Source organism: Parasteatoda tepidariorum, chromosome X1 (genome assembly GCF_043381705.1).
Source record: "Parasteatoda tepidariorum isolate YZ-2023 chromosome X1, CAS_Ptep_4.0, whole genome shotgun sequence".
Classification (NCBI taxonomy): Eukaryota; Metazoa; Arthropoda; class Arachnida; order Araneae; family Theridiidae; genus Parasteatoda; species Parasteatoda tepidariorum.
Window position 1 is genome coordinate 38,491,605 of NC_092214.1, and position 18,842 is coordinate 38,510,446.

General features: G+C 28.3%; 1 protein-coding gene across 1 annotated transcript in view; it reads right to left on the minus strand.

Annotated features, from left to right (window-relative positions):
• Positions 1 to 6,675: 6,675 nt before the first annotated feature.
• Positions 6,676 to 18,842, minus strand: part of LOC107451050 (sodium-dependent noradrenaline transporter) — a 192,114-nt gene continuing 179,947 nt past the window's right edge. The window contains exons 13-15 of the mRNA XM_043046900.2: positions 18,603 to 18,773; positions 16,798 to 16,866; positions 6,676 to 9,629 (exon numbers count right to left, since the gene is read on the minus strand). Of these exons, the coding sequence (XP_042902834.1) occupies positions 9,606 to 9,629; positions 16,798 to 16,866; positions 18,603 to 18,773 (264 nt within the window). The 3' untranslated portion in view covers positions 6,676 to 9,605. The remainder of the gene's footprint in view (positions 9,630 to 16,797; positions 16,867 to 18,602; positions 18,774 to 18,842) is intronic.

Here is an 18,842-nt window from a genome sequence, read left to right on the forward strand (position 1 = left end):
TATCAGAGGTATTAAGTTATAAACGTATAAAAATGCTTAATTTAAAAAGATTTATATGTTTTTTTTAATCAAAATTTAAAAGTATATATATAAATACATAATTGAATAAATTTGAAAGAAAAGGACTAGATAAGTGTAAAATAAGTGTTTAGTAGCTCATTTATAAGTTTATAATACTTCGAAAGATAAAATGCAAATTATATGCTCCCGTATCAACTCTGAGGATCGAACTCCCGACCTCTAGGCTTGTGGACTCGAATTGAATTAACTTTAAATTTCTTTCATTGACTGAGAAAATATATCTTTAAAGTGCATTTCAAAAAGATTAAGAAAAGGCATAGAGTTGGTAGAATATATCTCCGAATGATTTGCTTTAATATTGCTTACTTATTATTATTATTTAAATAAAGAAATTAAAGGGTGCGAGTCTTTGATTGCTATGTTGAAAGTAGGAAAATTCCAGGAAAACTAGTAGTTTGCCATGGGTTACATTAACTACTAGCGCCAAGAGTCGCGTCTAGTGATGTAGCGCCGTATTTCGGAACTATTTTGGTGTGAATGACTTGTCTTGAACAAAGACGAGAAAATAAGAGTCACCACTCCACCTTTAAAAACGCTTATAAAATTTAATACAAGCTCACTTTTCTTTAATGATGCTGCTATCTAGTGACAATGATAAAAATAAAAGTTTTTTATTATTCCTTTCAAGAGCAAAATGTACAAAACTCAATTTTTATGCTATTCATGAGTCATTAAAATAGTTTTTATCCTTATTCATGGAAGAAGGGACGAAAGGGAGGCCACTTTATAAAAAAATTTTTTTTATAGTATAAATCGATATCTTTGATTTCAATGAGTTAAAAGTTTTAAGGAACTAATAACTACAGTAACTCATGTCGCCATCTAGCGATCGTTATAGAAAATTTATGCTTGCTTTTTAAATTTCTTTTTTTTTTTTACTATTTCTTTTTACATTTACTTTTTATTACAACAAATGGAACTTATTTTGGTATTTATAGAAAATGTACACTTTTGAGAATATACATCTAAAAGTATTCAGTTCAAATACAATTTTTTGTAAATGATGAAATTAAGAATGACTTATTTGTCAAATGATGAAATTAAGCAGTACGAGTCTTTAAGATGAAATGGTCGCAGTTTTCTCAAATCTTGAAGAAAGTTTTGATTCATATTTCTAAATTTCTAAAATTATATTTCTAAAATTTTTCTAATATAAATTTATTAGACCGACTTGATTATTAAGGTCCTAGAGATAGTATCCATTAGGACCATGTCTAAGATTGCTTGAGATACGTACCAACAGCGATTATTTGACTTTTTAACCATATTTTGGCAAGCTGATCTAAATCCTTTTGCTCGTTATTATAAGTTCGCTAGAGCGATATAAATTCTATAAAAAATACTCACATGAAATTTTTAAATTATTAACGACAGTAAGTTTTTGAATAATTTAGAATATTTATTTTAATTTGAAACCAATATTCATTTATTTAATATTTATTTCGATTACATTTTCAAGAGTTCAATTTTAATTTTGTTTCCTTTTTTTCAGTGTTATAATAAACGCATACAATTTTTCTAGACACGATTAAAATTCTTTCCCTTTCCTATTAAAATGTTATATTGAAGCCCAAATTAAGGACTTATTGTTTGACTAAAATTAGCAATAGTCTGTGCAAAACAGAAAAAAAAAAAATCTATTTTAGAAGAAAAATTAAACTTTTCTCAATTTCAGAATTATTTCTGTGTTCAGAATTATACTCAGTGTTGTTAATCTAAAACAAAGCTTTGGTTGCCTTAGATTAGTTTTTTATTTTTAAACTCTTTTTTTTATGCTATTCAGTTTTGAGCGATAATAGAGATAATTATATTTCCCTCAGTGAAGGGTTGTTTTAAATCAGTCATGTCAAAGATACGGCCCGCGGTTCGTATTAATACGAACATACATCCGGCCCCCGGTTCGTATTAATACGGCCCGCGGGCCCCATCCGACCCCCGGTTCGTATTAATACGGCCCGCGATCACGATGTGTCACAGAAAGAAGAATCGTGTTTTTTAGAGCTTTTAGACTTCACTCGATTTCTCTACGGAAGTTTTAAAATGTGCACACTACATTTGTAAGTAATTTCAAGGGCAGAGCGTGCCTGGACAAGCGAGAGAGATAGACAGTAACGCCATTTCTTAGCAACAAGAGGAATCTTCGACTGGAATATACTTAGCAGCACAACTACGGATGGCGCTACTGCCATGGCTGGCAAACGCTAAATTAAAACAGAAAACATCAGGGAATTTTGTGGGATTTTCCTGTATAATTCATCAGGAATCATTGGCATCCAAACATTTAAAAATGGACCATGTCATGCAACCTATAATTAAAATAACAAATTTTATAAGGAGCAGAGGACTGAATCACCGACAGATCAGGCAGTTTTTACAAGATTTGAACGAAAAATTTTTTGCTGACCCTTATTTTACCGAAATTCGTTGGCTCAGTCGAGGAGTAGTTTTACAAAGATTTTTTTCATTACGTGACCCTATTCAAACTTTCATGTTAGAAAAAGGCAACCCAGTTGATTATGACAATGACTAGTGGATTGATTGTGCCTTTTTGGTAGATATGACTTAACACTTGAGTGATCTGAATGTAAAGTTACAGGGTAAAAATTTGATTGTCACTCAAATGTATTCATGTATTCAAGCCTTTGAAACGAAGTTGAGGCTGTGGGAAAATCAGGTAATAAATCAAACTTTGGATCATTTCCCTCATTTAAAATCATTTGGCACAGTGAACCAAAGAAAATTGGATCAATATTCTCAATTTCTGCAAAATCTGATCACGGAATTCAACAATCGTTTTGAAGAATTCCACAATATGAACGAAACGGAATTCCCAATTTTCAACAATCCATTCAATTTTGAAGCTTCATAGGCACCAGTTCATTTGCAAATGGAGTTGACAAATCCTCAATCGGACAGTATTTTGAAAGAAAATTTAAAGAGGTTAACGCTCTTACATTTTATACACAATATTTCAAGAGTTTGGATAACTACCCGGAATCAAAAAAGCATACAGCACGCATTCTGTGCATGTTTGGTAGCACCTATTTATTCGAGCAGATGTTTCATGAAAATAATTAAGAACAAACATCGTGCAAGACTTACGAATGAACATCTCCAATCAATTCTTAAAATAATTATAACAAATATGAAACCGGACATCAATGAGCTTGTCAAAAACAAGAGAAGTCAGATATCTGGATCCTCGAGCTCAAAATAATTACCATCATTATAACTTTATAATATACGGTTGTTAAAAATCATATTAAGCTATATAATTAGGTAAATAAAATTTTATAATAATTCAGTACATTTTATTTATTCGCATCTGGCCCGTCTACATATTCTAAATATAATATATGGCCCTCTGCAAAATTGAGTTTGACACCTCTGTTTTAAATGATCAAATCAGCATATATATATGTGCATATGATAAAGAAAATTGCGTGTCACATGTTTTGAACTTTTAAAGAAGAAAAAATTTTTGGTTTTAATTCTTTGTCGAATTATTATTATTTTAATTGATAATTTATTATTTTATTATTTTTTTCAAGTCGTAAAATATTCAAATAAGGGGTTTATATATTGTTTTAATGTGAGAATTACGTCAAAAAGGATCCAGAAATTTAAAAGTCCTAAATTCTAATGACCCGTACTTTCCTAAAGTCTAGCGGAAAAACTGGAAATGTATGATTTGATCAGTCCCAAAAATGTCTATAAAAATATGTTTTGATTAATTCAATTTCGCTTAATCTAAAAATATGTTTCCATTAAACTACAAGGAAAAGAAAAAAAAAACTTTGTGGGACATTTCTCGAAGTTTCGTGAAGGGAACGGAGAAATTCTGGCAAATGAGCTGTTGGGACTATTCTATTTTTTAACAGCCTTATTTTTATATTGAGGGAAATATGTAACGATATACGTTAATCGTGACCCTTATATTTATTTACTAGTAGACCCATTAGTGAATAAATAGACCATCCACCCATAGTTAGAAAAGCTCTAGTTTATGTTCATCGCTACTCTAATATTTATTTACCAGTAGACTCACTAGTGAACAAATAGATTTTCGTCTCATTGTTTGAAAATCTCTGATTTATACTAACGTAACTCTAATATTTATTTGCATGTAGATCCACTTGTGAATTAATTGAATATAGACCCATAGTTTTAAAAGCTGTGGTTTATTTAAATCACGATCCTAATATTTATTTACTAGTAGACTCACTAGTGAACAAATAGATTTTCGTCTCATTGTTTGAGAATCTCTGATTCATGTTTATCGCGACTCTAATATTTATTTACATGTAGATCCACTTATGAATTAATTGACCACTGACCCATAGTTTGAAAAGCTCTGGTTCATGTTTATTACAATCTTGATATTTATTTACTAGTAGACCCACAAGTGAATTAATGGATCATCAACACATAGTTAGATATTATTCGTTATTCGTGTTTTATATTTATCGTGACGCTAATATTTATTTGCAAGTAGAACCACTAGTGAATGAATAGACCATTGATCCCTAGTTTGAAAAGCTCTGGTTTATGTTAATTACAATCCAGATATTTATTTACTAGTAGACACACAAGTGAATAAATGGATCATCGATCCATAGTTTGAAAAGCTCTAGTGTTTATAAATACTTTTCTTAAAAAACATTAGTTTCTTACGAAATTATAAATTCCAGAAAGACTATAATTGAAAACAATCAATTTTAATTGCAGTAATCACCATTAGTGATTTCACTTTTGCTGAGTTCTGCCAAAATTTTTAACAAAATTTTTAAGGACTTTACTAGGTGTTTTCACAATATCATAAACTGATTTTTTTGATAAAAATTTAAAGATTATTGACTTTGAAAATTAATTATATCTAAAACATTATTTATTTTTCATTTTATTCTATAAGTTTTTTCAGATTTCCTGATGCCTTTTATTTTATTCCGGTTCTTGAGGAAAAAATATCTTTAGCTTTTCAGAGAAATACTTCTTATTGTCACATTCAATAAAATGATCAATAAAAACGATCTACTAAGCCGCTGCAAAAACGAATGAGAGAGCAATGCGTTGCATAATGACGGGAATAGTGTGTGCATAAAAGACGACAGGAATTCTGAAATAATTAAAATTTTGAAGAAAAAGTAGGCAAACATAAAAGATAATGAAGGGTACAAATGAATAATATCTCAGATGCTATTAACTTTCAAAGTCAATAATCTACAAGTTTTAATCAGAATAAAATTTAAGTTTTTTTCTGAAAAAGCTTAGTAATTCCTTTAAACTTTTAATTAAACGTGTTGTCTTGGAAATTATGCATATACTATATTGAGAAGTATGAATTTCTGAGCCTTTTTTGCTTATTGAGACATTATCACAATGACAATGACATATCGGACTACAAAAATAGTTACCGATATCATTTACGTGTTAATTTTCATTTCAGACATGTAATTAAAGAAATGTCCATCAATGGTAATAATTGAAAAATATCATATGTATATTAGATATTTATATGTATATAAGATATTTATACAAATGATGCCTCAACTTGCTTAGTTCAGAATTCATTTCTCATTATGTTTTGAAGTTAAATAACGGTATTAAACACAGTAAAAAAAAATTAGTGTACAATTGCCACCATTTTTGGTGTTGAAACTATCATCTTTTTGCAGTGTACAAGCATTACACTTTGTATCACTCTTTTATTTACCTTTTGATTATTATAGTTTATTCATTTATTTACTCATTTTTTATTTGCTTATTTTCTGATAACATTAATTTTCATGAGCTTTAGAATCAAATTATAACTTTTTTGCAAAAGCATTTCGTTTAAAAAGCGAGCCCATTTTTAGTTATATATTTTCCTTGATTGTTTCAAACAATTGTTGTTTTGTCAATTAATGTTTTGCATAATAACTACAGTTCTGTACTTAAAAATGTATTTAGTTTACCTCAACGCCAAAAATGATGGCAACTATACATATTTTTTTACATTGTACTAATTGGTTTTAATTTTTCTTTTCTCTGAAAATATTTGTTTAAAGAAAAATGTGCTTAAACAACTTTGAAATGAGCAATTATAGCTTTCAATGAAATTGAAATCAAATTTTCCATTGAGATGGCGAACTTATTAGCATCAGTTCAAAATAAGGCATGTTGGTGATGCTGTTGTTGTCTTATGCACCTTGTCAATACTGATACTTGTAATAATACTTGTCACTACTGATACCTATTTTAAATAAAAGGGATGCTCTTCTTCTTGTTGGTGATATCTAAATTATTTATATTAAAAAGTGCGAATTAAAAGGTGCACAAACAAAATAGTATTATATAAACATAGCTGATCTAGTAAAAAAAACTTTATAGCTGCTAAGTTATTTTTTCAAGTATAAGTGTATAAGTATAATTAATAGTATAATTAAAGTATCATTAAAGATATTTAAAATGATTAAAAAAAAGTTGGGATATATTAAGGCATTAAAATCAGTGCATAACAACCTTTTAAAATAGAGGATATTTAAATTTAAGAAAAACGATAGTTATACAAGAGTAGTAGCTGTGTGAAAATAATAAAAAAAAATCACAAACATATCGTAAATGTAAGCTGATATTTATTACACACATTTATTGTTTTGTTCAACATAAATATGCACCAATTAATAGGTTTGCGCATGAAATATAATGAATAGTGACATAAAAAGCTGTGACAAAACATCAAGATCACTTTTTTTATGAATATCAGTGTATAACAGACTGTGACGGTACATGTATTTAATAATTAACGTCACTTCCATTGTAAGTATTTCCATAGAACAGCTATCAAAATACAATGAAAAAGAGTTACAAATGTGTACTACTACAAACAGATGCAACAGTAAAGCTTTCCATACACATTTCACATTAAATGATTTCAAAACTTTTCAAGTGTAAAATTTTAATTTAAAACGATGATATACAATTTATTTGCAACACATTTCATTTTTAAAATTTTCAATTGGTACTTTGAAGAAAATCCAACATGGTGAGACGTAGTTTTTTTTAAAAAATAATTATAATTACAATTTATTTTTCGTATATAATTGGTATATAAATAGGATTTTATTCCAATTTTTAAGACAATCTGTCACAACGCGAAAATAAATTGCTTCGAAAATTAGTTGTCTATAACGCCATATAGACGATTTTGTTTCTAATCTAAATGTATTTACACTAAGTATCATTATAAAAAAGCTAGAACTAATTTGAATTTTCGAGAAATAGCTTCACAACCACTCAATAGCTTCATAAAGAAATACATACAAAACTGCATTACATACAAGGAAGAACAATTGATGCTTACTAAGTGATATAAGCATACGTCTAATAACACAAGTACAAAATACATGTTTCGTAATCCGAGTATTTTTGATAGCTTTTACACTTTCTAAAAGCAATATATGTACTAAGATTCAATGATGGCAAAATGTTGCCTTTATTTTATGTTTCTGTGAAATGTTGACACATTTTTTCATTTATATTACATTTAGATTACATTTTGCGCTTTGACTAGAAAACACTTGGAGACAAAATTGGGACCAATGACTTCAAAATCCAGATTTATTAAAAAAAATTTATAAAAATTAACGTTTAAGTATCGACATGTAATTTAGAAATTTAATACATTTAAAAAATGGCATTCTGAAGTAATTTTTTTTCTGAAACTTGCAGTTTATTTTTTAAAGTTCATAAAATAGAAATGAGATTTAGAGCAACACATAAAACATAAAATATATGATTTTTCGATTAGGTTACTATAAATATTGCACATCATTTTATTCAAGGAGAAATTTATATATTTTTCAAATAGGTTTATAAGCACTTTTTTCAGTTATATTTATTTTATTTCTTTGAATTGAATTTAGTTAAAATAATGCTTTGTTTGGCCTAGTTTAAGGCATAAAAGTTATAATAAGAATAAAAATTTATTTTAATTTACAGTAGACATTTACAATATTTACCCCAGTTTCTGAAAAGAAAAACAAGAAAAATTTAATTATTTTTAAAGAGATTCCATGTAATACAAATATATAAGAAGAAAGTTGTCCCTTTATTTATTTATAGTTTCTAGGAAATGACTTAATTAGGGATGACTTAAATTGTGCTTAAATTGTGTAGTTCTTAATGAATATCAAAAGAACGCTTCAGATATTAAAAAATATTTAGAGTCGCTTTAGATATGAGTTAAGTAGGAGCTGTAGTTAAGTAGATAAGAATAATGTAGGTTAAACTAATAGTTTAAATTTATCTTTGCAGTTCTAACTATCTAAAGCAGTTAGAAGTTGCCCTTAAATTTTGTGCATTATAAACAATAATTTCGGTTGATCATAAATTAAAGCTGTGATATATATTTGTTTTTCTTGAAAAATCCAGGTATATTAATGTAATATTAATAAAAGCTATGAACAAAAACTTAGCCTGAAGAATTTTTTGGAATAGTCTGATTTAATTTATGAATATAAGAATGCATTTATGGCCAGTTCCACAAATCAAATGCAAAAGCATCAAAATGACAAATTACAACAGCTATATAAGGAAGCAATTTATACTTAGAAGCGCAAAAGAAGAGGATATTTTGTTTCCTGAATTAATTTAATTCAATTTTCAGAGACGATTCCGCACGAAATTATTCAAAAAGAAATTATATGCTTTAAAAAATTGTTTAAATTTTTCTTCAAATGTCACTGATATTATATTATACAGTTTACAGTATTTCTTTTAAAAATTTTGTGAGGATTATAAAAATACATGTTTTTCTTAACTTTTTAGAAGCTTGTTAAATATAAGAGGTTTTATTCCTGAATAAATTTATTAACTGAATATACTACACAAAATTTTTATATTTTTTATTTTGAAGAACTAGTAAATTGATTCACAATATCAATTCTTATTCACGTCTTTGAACTTATTATACAAAATAAAAATTTGATAAAAGTATCCAATAATTAATGACGGAATAATACCTTTGATAATTAAAGAAAACTCAAGATTTTGAAAGCCATTGGAAAAGTGGGGTGCTTACTTTAATGTGACATAATGATTTCAATATAAATGAACAATTTTATAGAATTTGTTTCTGCTCAGTACAAAGCTGTTCTACATGTGCTGAAAAACAAATTAGTCACGTATATTGTTGACACTGAGAAATAGGAAGAACACTCAGTGCTAATATTCACTGTTCCTTTTAGATATTTTATCAATGGACATTATTAGCTGTGATAAACACTTGAGTGAAATTTGTCCAGTCTTTGGATACGGCACATCAGATATTTATTTATATATATATGATTTTAAACATTTCATGTTCAAATCTTTCAAAAGGAATGTTTCAAAATATATATATGCATGTACTCCAATAAACGATCTTCTTTGCAAAAAATATTGCAGTAATCTTCAAGCTGAAACACTTCTTGTTCTTGGAATTACCGGAGGAAGCAACTTCCAAATATAAGCATGGAAGCAATTCATATTCCTCTGAATAGAAATCACACATAGACCCAATGTTTCCACTAAAAATATGAAATAAATTTTGAATAAATTGCTGATTATTGAAACAATTTTACACAATTATAATACAAAAATTGTTGTTCCCCCATTACGCTGCCCTCCTAAGAGGTCAAGAGAGAACACTTGTGTTTTCAGGAATTCTAATAAATTATATCTAGTATTTCAAGTTACTTGAAATAATTAAAATTTTTAATTTATGGTTATGAAGTCGTAGTGGCTCAGGGGATAGTGCGTTCGCTCATCAATGAAGTGAACTGGGTTCGTAGCTGGCCGATATGAATTCCTCACCCGGTTCACATCGACTATTGTAACAGCTAACATAAAATATCCTCAGTGGTAGACAGATCATCAGTTAGAGTCCCCTTGCCATCAAACTAACCATTGGAGGTTTTCGCAGTTTTCCTGTCCATATAAAGCAAATTCCATCAAAAAGACCTCCACGAAAGCAAATTTCTCTCAATACTTGATCCTGGAGTTCCCTTGTCTTCTGGAATGGGCTCAAAATTGCAAGATGGTTATGGAGGTGAGCATTCGTAGTCGTAAACCAAAAATAGGATCGGTTGTTCTACGACGGTTATAAAATAAAATTAAATTTATGATTATAACATTTGTTTACTATGTGTGTTATTGAAACTATTCGGCAAAAAAATAAGGACTAATGTCGCCTTTTTAAATTTAAAATTAAATTTTTCGTTAATTGATTTTGATTTGCCGGTTCGCATGCTGCTGTTTGCAAAAAAATTCAAAAATTGATCTTGCACAAATTTGGATATGAGGTAGGTAAAGTACTCCATAAAGATTGGAATTGCTAAACAACTTGTGACCAGAGATACCACCGTAGACCAATAGGAATGCTAGTTTGACATACTCCGCACCGCTCGCTAGGAATGCTACTTTGACATACTCCTCACCGCTAGGAACCCGTACACGGCTAGGAATGCGAATTTCTTGTGATTTGGCTGTTCATGCGACTTTGAGCCTGCAATTTTATTAATCTAAATTATTGTGATTTTTTGTTAATTTCACGCTTTTGAATAATTATTGTCGAAAACGGATTCAAGTTCCCCCCCCCCAAAAAAAAAAGCTGTTTTACCTTAATTTGATTTAATGACCAACTTGTCGAGCTCAACACGTTAGTCACCAAATTATTAAATTTTAAATTACGAAGTAACAGCTATTTCTGGGCCTCTTTGAATGCAATATTTGACAATAATTATTGGTTGACATGAAGTTATGTTTGTTGTAATTTAAAGAAGCATAACATAAAATAGTGGAAGAGTGTAATTTTTTTTTAAATTATGTAATCTATATATCAGGTCACGAGCATGTAACATATGTGCTTTCTGTATTTCTGAATTTGTTAAGAGATGGAGAGTCTATTCATACTTTCTTTATATTCTTCGCAGTTAGGTTTCATTTTATTTTATTATCGGCATTGAATCCATTTCAGATTTGCGGTTGTTAATGTTCAATTCCATAGCCTTGTGGTTTTGAACCTGCCCCAGAAGACAAGGAAACATCCTAAAAATTGGTACTAACTCGCTTTCGCAGAAAACTTTTTGCTGGAATTAATCTGCGATCAAAGGGTTCAATAAGTGAGTTGATTTACAACAGCAGGCGGTTTAGCTCAGCGTTGATTTTGAAAATAGAATCTTGCTGTTTTCTTTAATCAATCATGTTGATTTTTTGTTGTTAGGGATATATTAAGCGTAGAGATTTTTTCTTACAAAAAAAAAAAAAAAAAAAAAAAAAAAGAAAGAAAAAAGAAAGAAAAAAAAAAAGAAGAGAAATTGGGGAATTTCGGAGTCACGAAGTGTATGACTACCTAATAATTAATACTTTTTCGGCGTGGGTCTATCGTCTTATATGAAAAATATGCTTAATAAGTTATCGAAGTTTGATTGACTTCTAGTTTAAACAGTTAAAGTGACAATTTAAAAAAAAAAATGAACTGCTTTTCAAAATTTCTTAAAATTATTTACTACAAGTCAGGTCAATTTTAACACAATGACTTATGAAATCATAGTCAACATTAATTTTTATAAATTATTGGATTATATGTTTTCATTTAACTTCACACTTTTAGGAAGTCTATCCAATTGCGTTAAAACAAGCATTGGGAATTGTTTCCCCATTTGTAAGTGTATACCAGTTTTTTTCTTAAACGATTGGCATTTACGATCTTCATAAAAATATTATTGTTTTAAATCATTCTAATGTGAGGAGTTGTTTATGTGGAATAATTAATTAAATTAATAAATTAAAATTCAACAGATGACGCTAGCAGTCGCATTTTTCTGCACTATTGTTTCAATAAAAATGTGAAAGCAATACATCAAAATTATTTTCAATGCAATGTGTTTGATAAAAAGTGAATAATTTCAAAAATTTTATTAATTTCATGTTGGGCGCTGTTTGTCTTCTTTGAAAGAGACCATAAAATTAATGAAGCAGAAAAGCCTAAATCGTTCAATTATGATCTGACCGAGAAAAAATAAAATAAAAAGCATAAAATGAAAGCATTTTATAAATAGTAGTAATATATTTCAGTAAATGGCATCAAATAAGTTTAATTAAAGCATTTTATACTTTTTGTTTTTTATTTTTTATTTTCAATAAAAGAATCAGAGACATAAAACAAAGAAAGTTAAAGTTAAAAATAAAATGAAGGTATTAAACATTTGTGTTAAAAAGCTTTACGAATTTTGTTTTTACAGATAATGTTATAGCTCATGGCGCCATCTATGAAGTTTTATCAAAAGTTAAAAATTTGCAAGCAAATGAAGCAAGCTGGTTTATTCCGATATTATAAATTAAAAAAGGAAAATAAATCGCCAAATAATCTAAAAGTACTTGTTTGTTAATAAAAAATGTAACCAACTGAGAAAATCTAGCTCAATGCAGGGTTTCAATATGGCATGATCATTGTATATGATTACACAAATGATACTTAAGTTTTAATAAGGAACTCGTGGTTTACAGTTTTTTTTGCAAATTGAAATAAAACTCAGTCGTTAATTCAAAAGTTAAGAATGTTTATATTATTCTTGAATCTAATTTTTGAGTTAAAATTTCAAAGTTTTAAAACAATCGATTTGAATTAAACAAATTATTACAATAACCTAACATTTCGAGATAGGAATTAGGTTTTTAATTTAACGTTATTTACATGTTCTATTGCACTTCTTTTATCATATTTTCAATTTGGAAGAAAGATTTTTTACCAGTGAACTGTTAATGATATGGCTAAAGGAATATTGTTGATTCTGACTGTTGTTTTTCAATCCTATTCCGTTTAGTAACAATGAATATTTTCTTAGAAACAAATGAAGATAAAATGAAGAAGATAAGAGAATATAAAAGTAGATAAAAAAAGTAAAATGAGTGTTTTGGTGTAATTACATACGCACATATAATACGTACGTAAATTGCTTGTTTTGGTACATTTCTTTTGTTAAAACTGAATAGCTGAATTTTACTGATTCTGACTATTAATTTGAAATCCTATCACGTTTGGGGATACAAATAACTTTCTCGCAAGGAGAAAAAAAAAGAGTTTATATCTGCGTTAGTCAAAACAGCGTTAAGTGTTCCTAAGCGTTAAGTGTTACAGCTTCAATTGTTATATCATATTATCATTTTTGTATAGAAAATTGTTTGTCAGGATCTCGAGAATGAGAAATTCGCGAAAATTGTGAAATAAAATCACTAAGATTTGACAATTTTAACTAGGATTCCCAGGAAGAAAAAAAAAGAAGGAAATTTTTACAGGAATTACATAAAGGAAATTATGACAGAGAATTAAGCATTTTGAATTGAAAATACATAGATTTCGCACTTTTAAGTGGAATCTCTCACGTATACCCACTAAGTCCTGTTCAAAATCTCAGTTCTCTAAAAACCTTGCACAAAACCTAATTACGGGAGCTTCCTGGATACAACGTGAGAGTGCGGAATCTCTTTAATTTATATTTTCTGTTCCTCTTCCATCTATCGTTGGTTATGAAAATATTTTTGCATAAAAACAAACTCATACTTTAAAATAAATGCAAGCACCAATTTAAAAGAGGGTTTGCAATTCTTACTGTTTAAAAAAAACAAAAAGCAATAAAAAAACAGCGATTTTGTTACAAATTGCTTATTACAAACGTCACGATTGAAGTAGAAATTTCTTTGTATTGTACACCAAGTTTAATGTTTACGTATTTTATGTTGGGTTTTAAATATACTTAAACTTGAGGTTGAATTGCATTATTTTGATTGACTGACTTGCTCCTGCTTTGCATGTACAGTGGCTACTCTATTGTTGTTTTAATTTGATTACAATAAAAAATAAAATTAAAACATGAAAATTATTCTTTATTTCTTTTAATGCAGCGCAGTTTCTACAAGCATCTTTTAAGAAATTTTCACATCTCTTAAAAGTTACATGTATAAACAGCCAAAAGCTGAAAGATGGTATATACTGGTTGGAATCTTTTGCACTCCACTGAACGTATTTTTGTGTCGTCCAGTAACTAAATCCCTTCTCAATGCTCTGCCCCTCAGCTCAACATTACTTTTGCGTTTTTTTTTTAACAGAACTGAATTAGAAAAATAACTTGTAAAAAGATGAGCATTGTGTCATTATCAGTTTTGACAATGTCCAACTTTGTCCAACATTACCTGAAAGAAATATACAATTTGACCTCCGAACAAGGCACTATGTATACAGGTTGATTAGGAAATAACTTTAACGTCACACGAGCCCTGGGCGAGTTTGCCGTTGAAGATATGGAATGAAGTAAAATTGAAGTTATGTAGAAAAGGAATTATAAGGTAAGCACTCGAGAATAGTTTTAAAAACTATTATCGACCCTATACGGTTATGGTGATACAATTTCAAAAATTTCACATAGCAACGCCTATTTTTTCATCGCAATGCGTCCCTCATAGGAAAAAAAAAACTTTAAACGAATTTTTAACATAAACAACGGCTATGCTAGGTTGAGATAAAAGTAATTTTTATAAACTTTCGACATTTAAGTGATTCCACTCTGTGCTGTGACGAAGGAATGCGATTCACATGTTGCATCTTTCTCTCTTTATCTCTGTCCAGCGACGTCAACATCCACTATTTTACATCGCAGTTCACTATACAGTTTTTTACTGCAAAGATAACGTTCCATAGAGAAAATGAATAAAAATTTCGAAATTTTTTGTTATAGTAACGGCTGAATAATCGTTTTGAACATTCTTGAGGGTATACCATAGTATATATTTATATACAAAGACGAAAATTTATGCCCTTCTCTCAAACGATATTCCCCCCAAGGGTCAGATGTTTGTAAAATTATTTTATAATTACCCTGCAGATCTTTATTATTTTTTGGTTACCAAATTATATTAGAAAAGAAAAAAAAAAGGATCTAGCCTAAATAATTTTTTTTCTGAATAAATTAAATATTTAGAAACATAATTTAAAATGTCAGCCAAAATATTTATTGAGTAAAATTACATTAGTTAGTAGGTAAATAGAACAGTTCCTCTATGAGAAAATTGATTGATTCCAGTAGAAAAATTCACTCTACTGAAATGTCGTTATAAAGAAGTTAGAGATTTTTGCAGTTATCTGAGTACTTTTAACAAAATTTTTAGTCAGTTTGATATGTTTAAAAATATATTATTACTACTTTTATTTAAAAATTAAGTTATATGGATTATAAATGTATTAAAATCGTTAATTTTGTTGCATAAATACAACAAAATGCTCAGTGAAGGTAATTAGTCAATTTATGGAATAATATATACTAGTATGCACTTAAGATTATTTTACTTGAAAAAGCTTCTCTTTTTACATTCATTTGATTTTCATGATGCTAAATTTTTATAAAAAGTTTCATAGTTTAAGAATGAGCTTTGATCTTCATTTTACACGTAGAGTCAAGGAGCATGTAAAATGAGTTATTTTTCTTCACGCAAATTATGGATCAGCTATGGAATTTGCAAGTCCCATAGCTGCCAACTTTTACAGATTTTCCAGAAAATTTTATTAATGATGCAAAATTTATGATTTTTTCTTCTAATTCTTTAATTTATAAATTAAATTTAATTTAAAAGGAGTTTTACCACCACTACATTAAATAAATTAATCACATATGACAGTTTTTATAGGTGTATTTAGGCTTTGTCAAAATAAAAAAAAATATTTCTAACAGCAATTCTTATTTAAGTGACATTTTACTGCTACTTGGGAAAACAGTAGAGAAAGAGAACAAGTTGGCAGATGTGAAATTCTGTTGTTTTTTTTGTTTTTCCCGGAATGAACAATGCAAGTATTTCCAGGAACAGGAACGTGTGAGAGCAAAGTAATCACACAGAAATATTAACTTCCCATAATAATTTTTTTCAAAAATGACGAAAACTGAGAAAATAAACGTCGGAGAAATTCGTTATAAGAAGAACTTGTGAATGTTTTTTAAAGTTCCTTTAAAAAATTTTGTTAATAAAAAACATTTTTGAGTTAGACTTGTATGATGTATAATGCCACATTACTCTCAGAAAACTTGATACGTGTTGCATTTCATAAATTTAAAACTGTAATTAATTAAAGCAATTCTCTTCTTCGTGACATGTGGAGAAAATTAATAACTTTTTTTGAGTTTGATTTGAAATTAAATAATGACGCATTATCAGCCGAACTCTTGATACATGCTGCATTCATGCATTTATATCTATAATTAAATTAAGTAACATTTTATTGCTATGCAAAACAAAAAAGCCACTTTTGAGTTCGACTTGTAAATGAATAATCTCACTTTATCAAGCAAACGCTTATTTGATACAGGTTGCATTTCGTAAAATTAAAATTGTAATTAAGCAAATTAATCCTATTTTTTCGCGACATATAGCCGAATTTTTTTTTTTCTTCTAGAGTTTGATTTAAAAATAAATGACGTTAGAGTATCAACCACATGCTTGATATATGATGCCTTTCATAAATTTAAAAGAAGTGAATACCTAAAAACTATTGATGTCGATAAAAGAATTATAGTGAGTTTATGATGTATTTTTTAGAGCCATTTCTAATCTATAATGGTAGGTATTAGTTAACTAAGCTATAGGAGAGAAAAAATTACATAGTAATGAAAATATCATTGAAAATTGTTATTTTCTTTAACAATTACTTACTTTAAATCTTTTGACATCTTTAATTTCTCCTCCTCTTTCCCCTTCAGGTGTTATGGTGTACGCTAATTTCTAAACAAAGAAAAAAAAAGTTAAGAAAAAATAAATGGAAAAACAAGATTATCCATTACATTTTTAATCCTTCTAAAGACTTTGGGCATTAAACGATTTAGGGCTTTAACTCTTTATTCTTTTGAATTGACGCTTGGGATCTCCTTTTATCGGCATTTTTTTCTTCTTCTTCATCCTTTCTTTTTCCTTTTTTATCTTAAGATTTAACTCTTTACTTTTTTTAAATTGCTGCCTGAGATGACTTTTATCTGCATTTTTTTCTTCTTTTCCTGCTTTTCTTTCTTTTTCCTTTAAGGCTTTAACTCTTTATGTTTTTAAATTGCCGCTTGGGATCACCTTTTATCGGCATTTTTTCTTCTTTTTCATCCTTTCTTTTTCTTTTTTTATCTTAAGATTTAACCTTTATTTTTTTTTTAAATTGCTGCCTAAGATGACTTTTTATCTGTATTTTTTTTCTTCTTTTCCTGCTTTTCTTTCTTTCTTTCTTTCTTTCTTTCTTTCTTTTTCCTTCAAGGCTTTAACTCTTTATGTTATTAAATTGCTGCTTGAGATCACCTTTAATCGGCATTTTGGTTTTCTTCTTTTCCTTTTCATTCGTTTTTTTCTTTCAATTTTTTTAAAATTTTCAATTCTCAGCATTGTGTCATTATCAGTTTTNGATTTAAATGAAATTAAATAAAACGTTTCATATTAAAAGAAAAGAAAGCTGAAAATAGTTTAAATGTGGGCTGGGAAAATAGCTCATGATGTATATTACCCCTTTGACCCAGGTGGGGTAACGGTGTCCCTTTTTTATATATTTTTTTCTAACTCTCTAATTAGAAGCAAAAATACTTTTTGGTATTTTTCAATTACAAAAAAACCCGTCTAATAGTTACTGTAAGAATTATGTTATATTATCGGAATTACTTTTGTACTATGAAATATAAAATCCAAAAACGTAACTTAAAAATGTTTTTTTTTTCATTCATATTCAAAAATTTACCAATAATTAATTTTGCAAATAATAGATATTTTAAAGATTAATAGCTGTTTCTTTTAAATCTAAATAATGGTAAATAAGTGCAAGTGCGAAAAATTATTGTTTAGAAGTGAGCCGTGTTTGGAATATTTTATCTTAATTGTTGAAAAAAAAAACTCCGGTGTTTCACGTTGTGCTTCATAAGCATACATTATTAAAAATGACAAATACAATATTTTTTACTTATTTTAACCTGAATTAATACAAAATAAAGAAAAAAGTATGGAAAATATGTTAATTAAAAATTCTGCGCCAAGGGTCTAAGAAATATAACAATAACGCTTAATAATAAAAACACATACTTGATTTGATAATAGTAAACATGCAATTATGATTCTGGGTTGGTTGAAAGATTGATCGACGTTTTGAACAATGTATTTTCTTGATTGGAGTTAATGATTATTATCAGAGATGAAAATATAGTGATACTTAGAGGACATTTAGTTTGCAAGTAATTAAAGTTTGCATCTCAGTTTACATTAAAGTTTACAATAGTATGTCTCAGATATACTAATGTAATCTGTTATATTATCACATTTTGCAAGTCTTTATAAAGATTGCTGTAAATTGTAAATTGATAATTGATAAGTTGATAAATTGATTGTAAATTGATGTTGTAATGTTAGCAATAGCAAAGTGTTCAATTGAAGCTAAATATAGTCTTTCAATTTAAATTAATTGATTGATGCTGGAAAATGATTTTTAAAAGAAATACCTCGGAAGATGTATTTCCAGGAGCTTTGAAAAATTTGTAAACTGCTACAATGGGTACCATGGCCACAGATGACAGAGCGAAGGTCCAACCTAGTGCTATCGCCCAGGAAGGGTATATATAATCTTGATACTGTAAAGTTGTGTTACTGATTACGGCTGATACGATGACTGCCTGTAAAAAATTCGAAGAATTCATAGGTAATTTTATGTTATTTATAGGTTATTTTAAAATAATATTTGT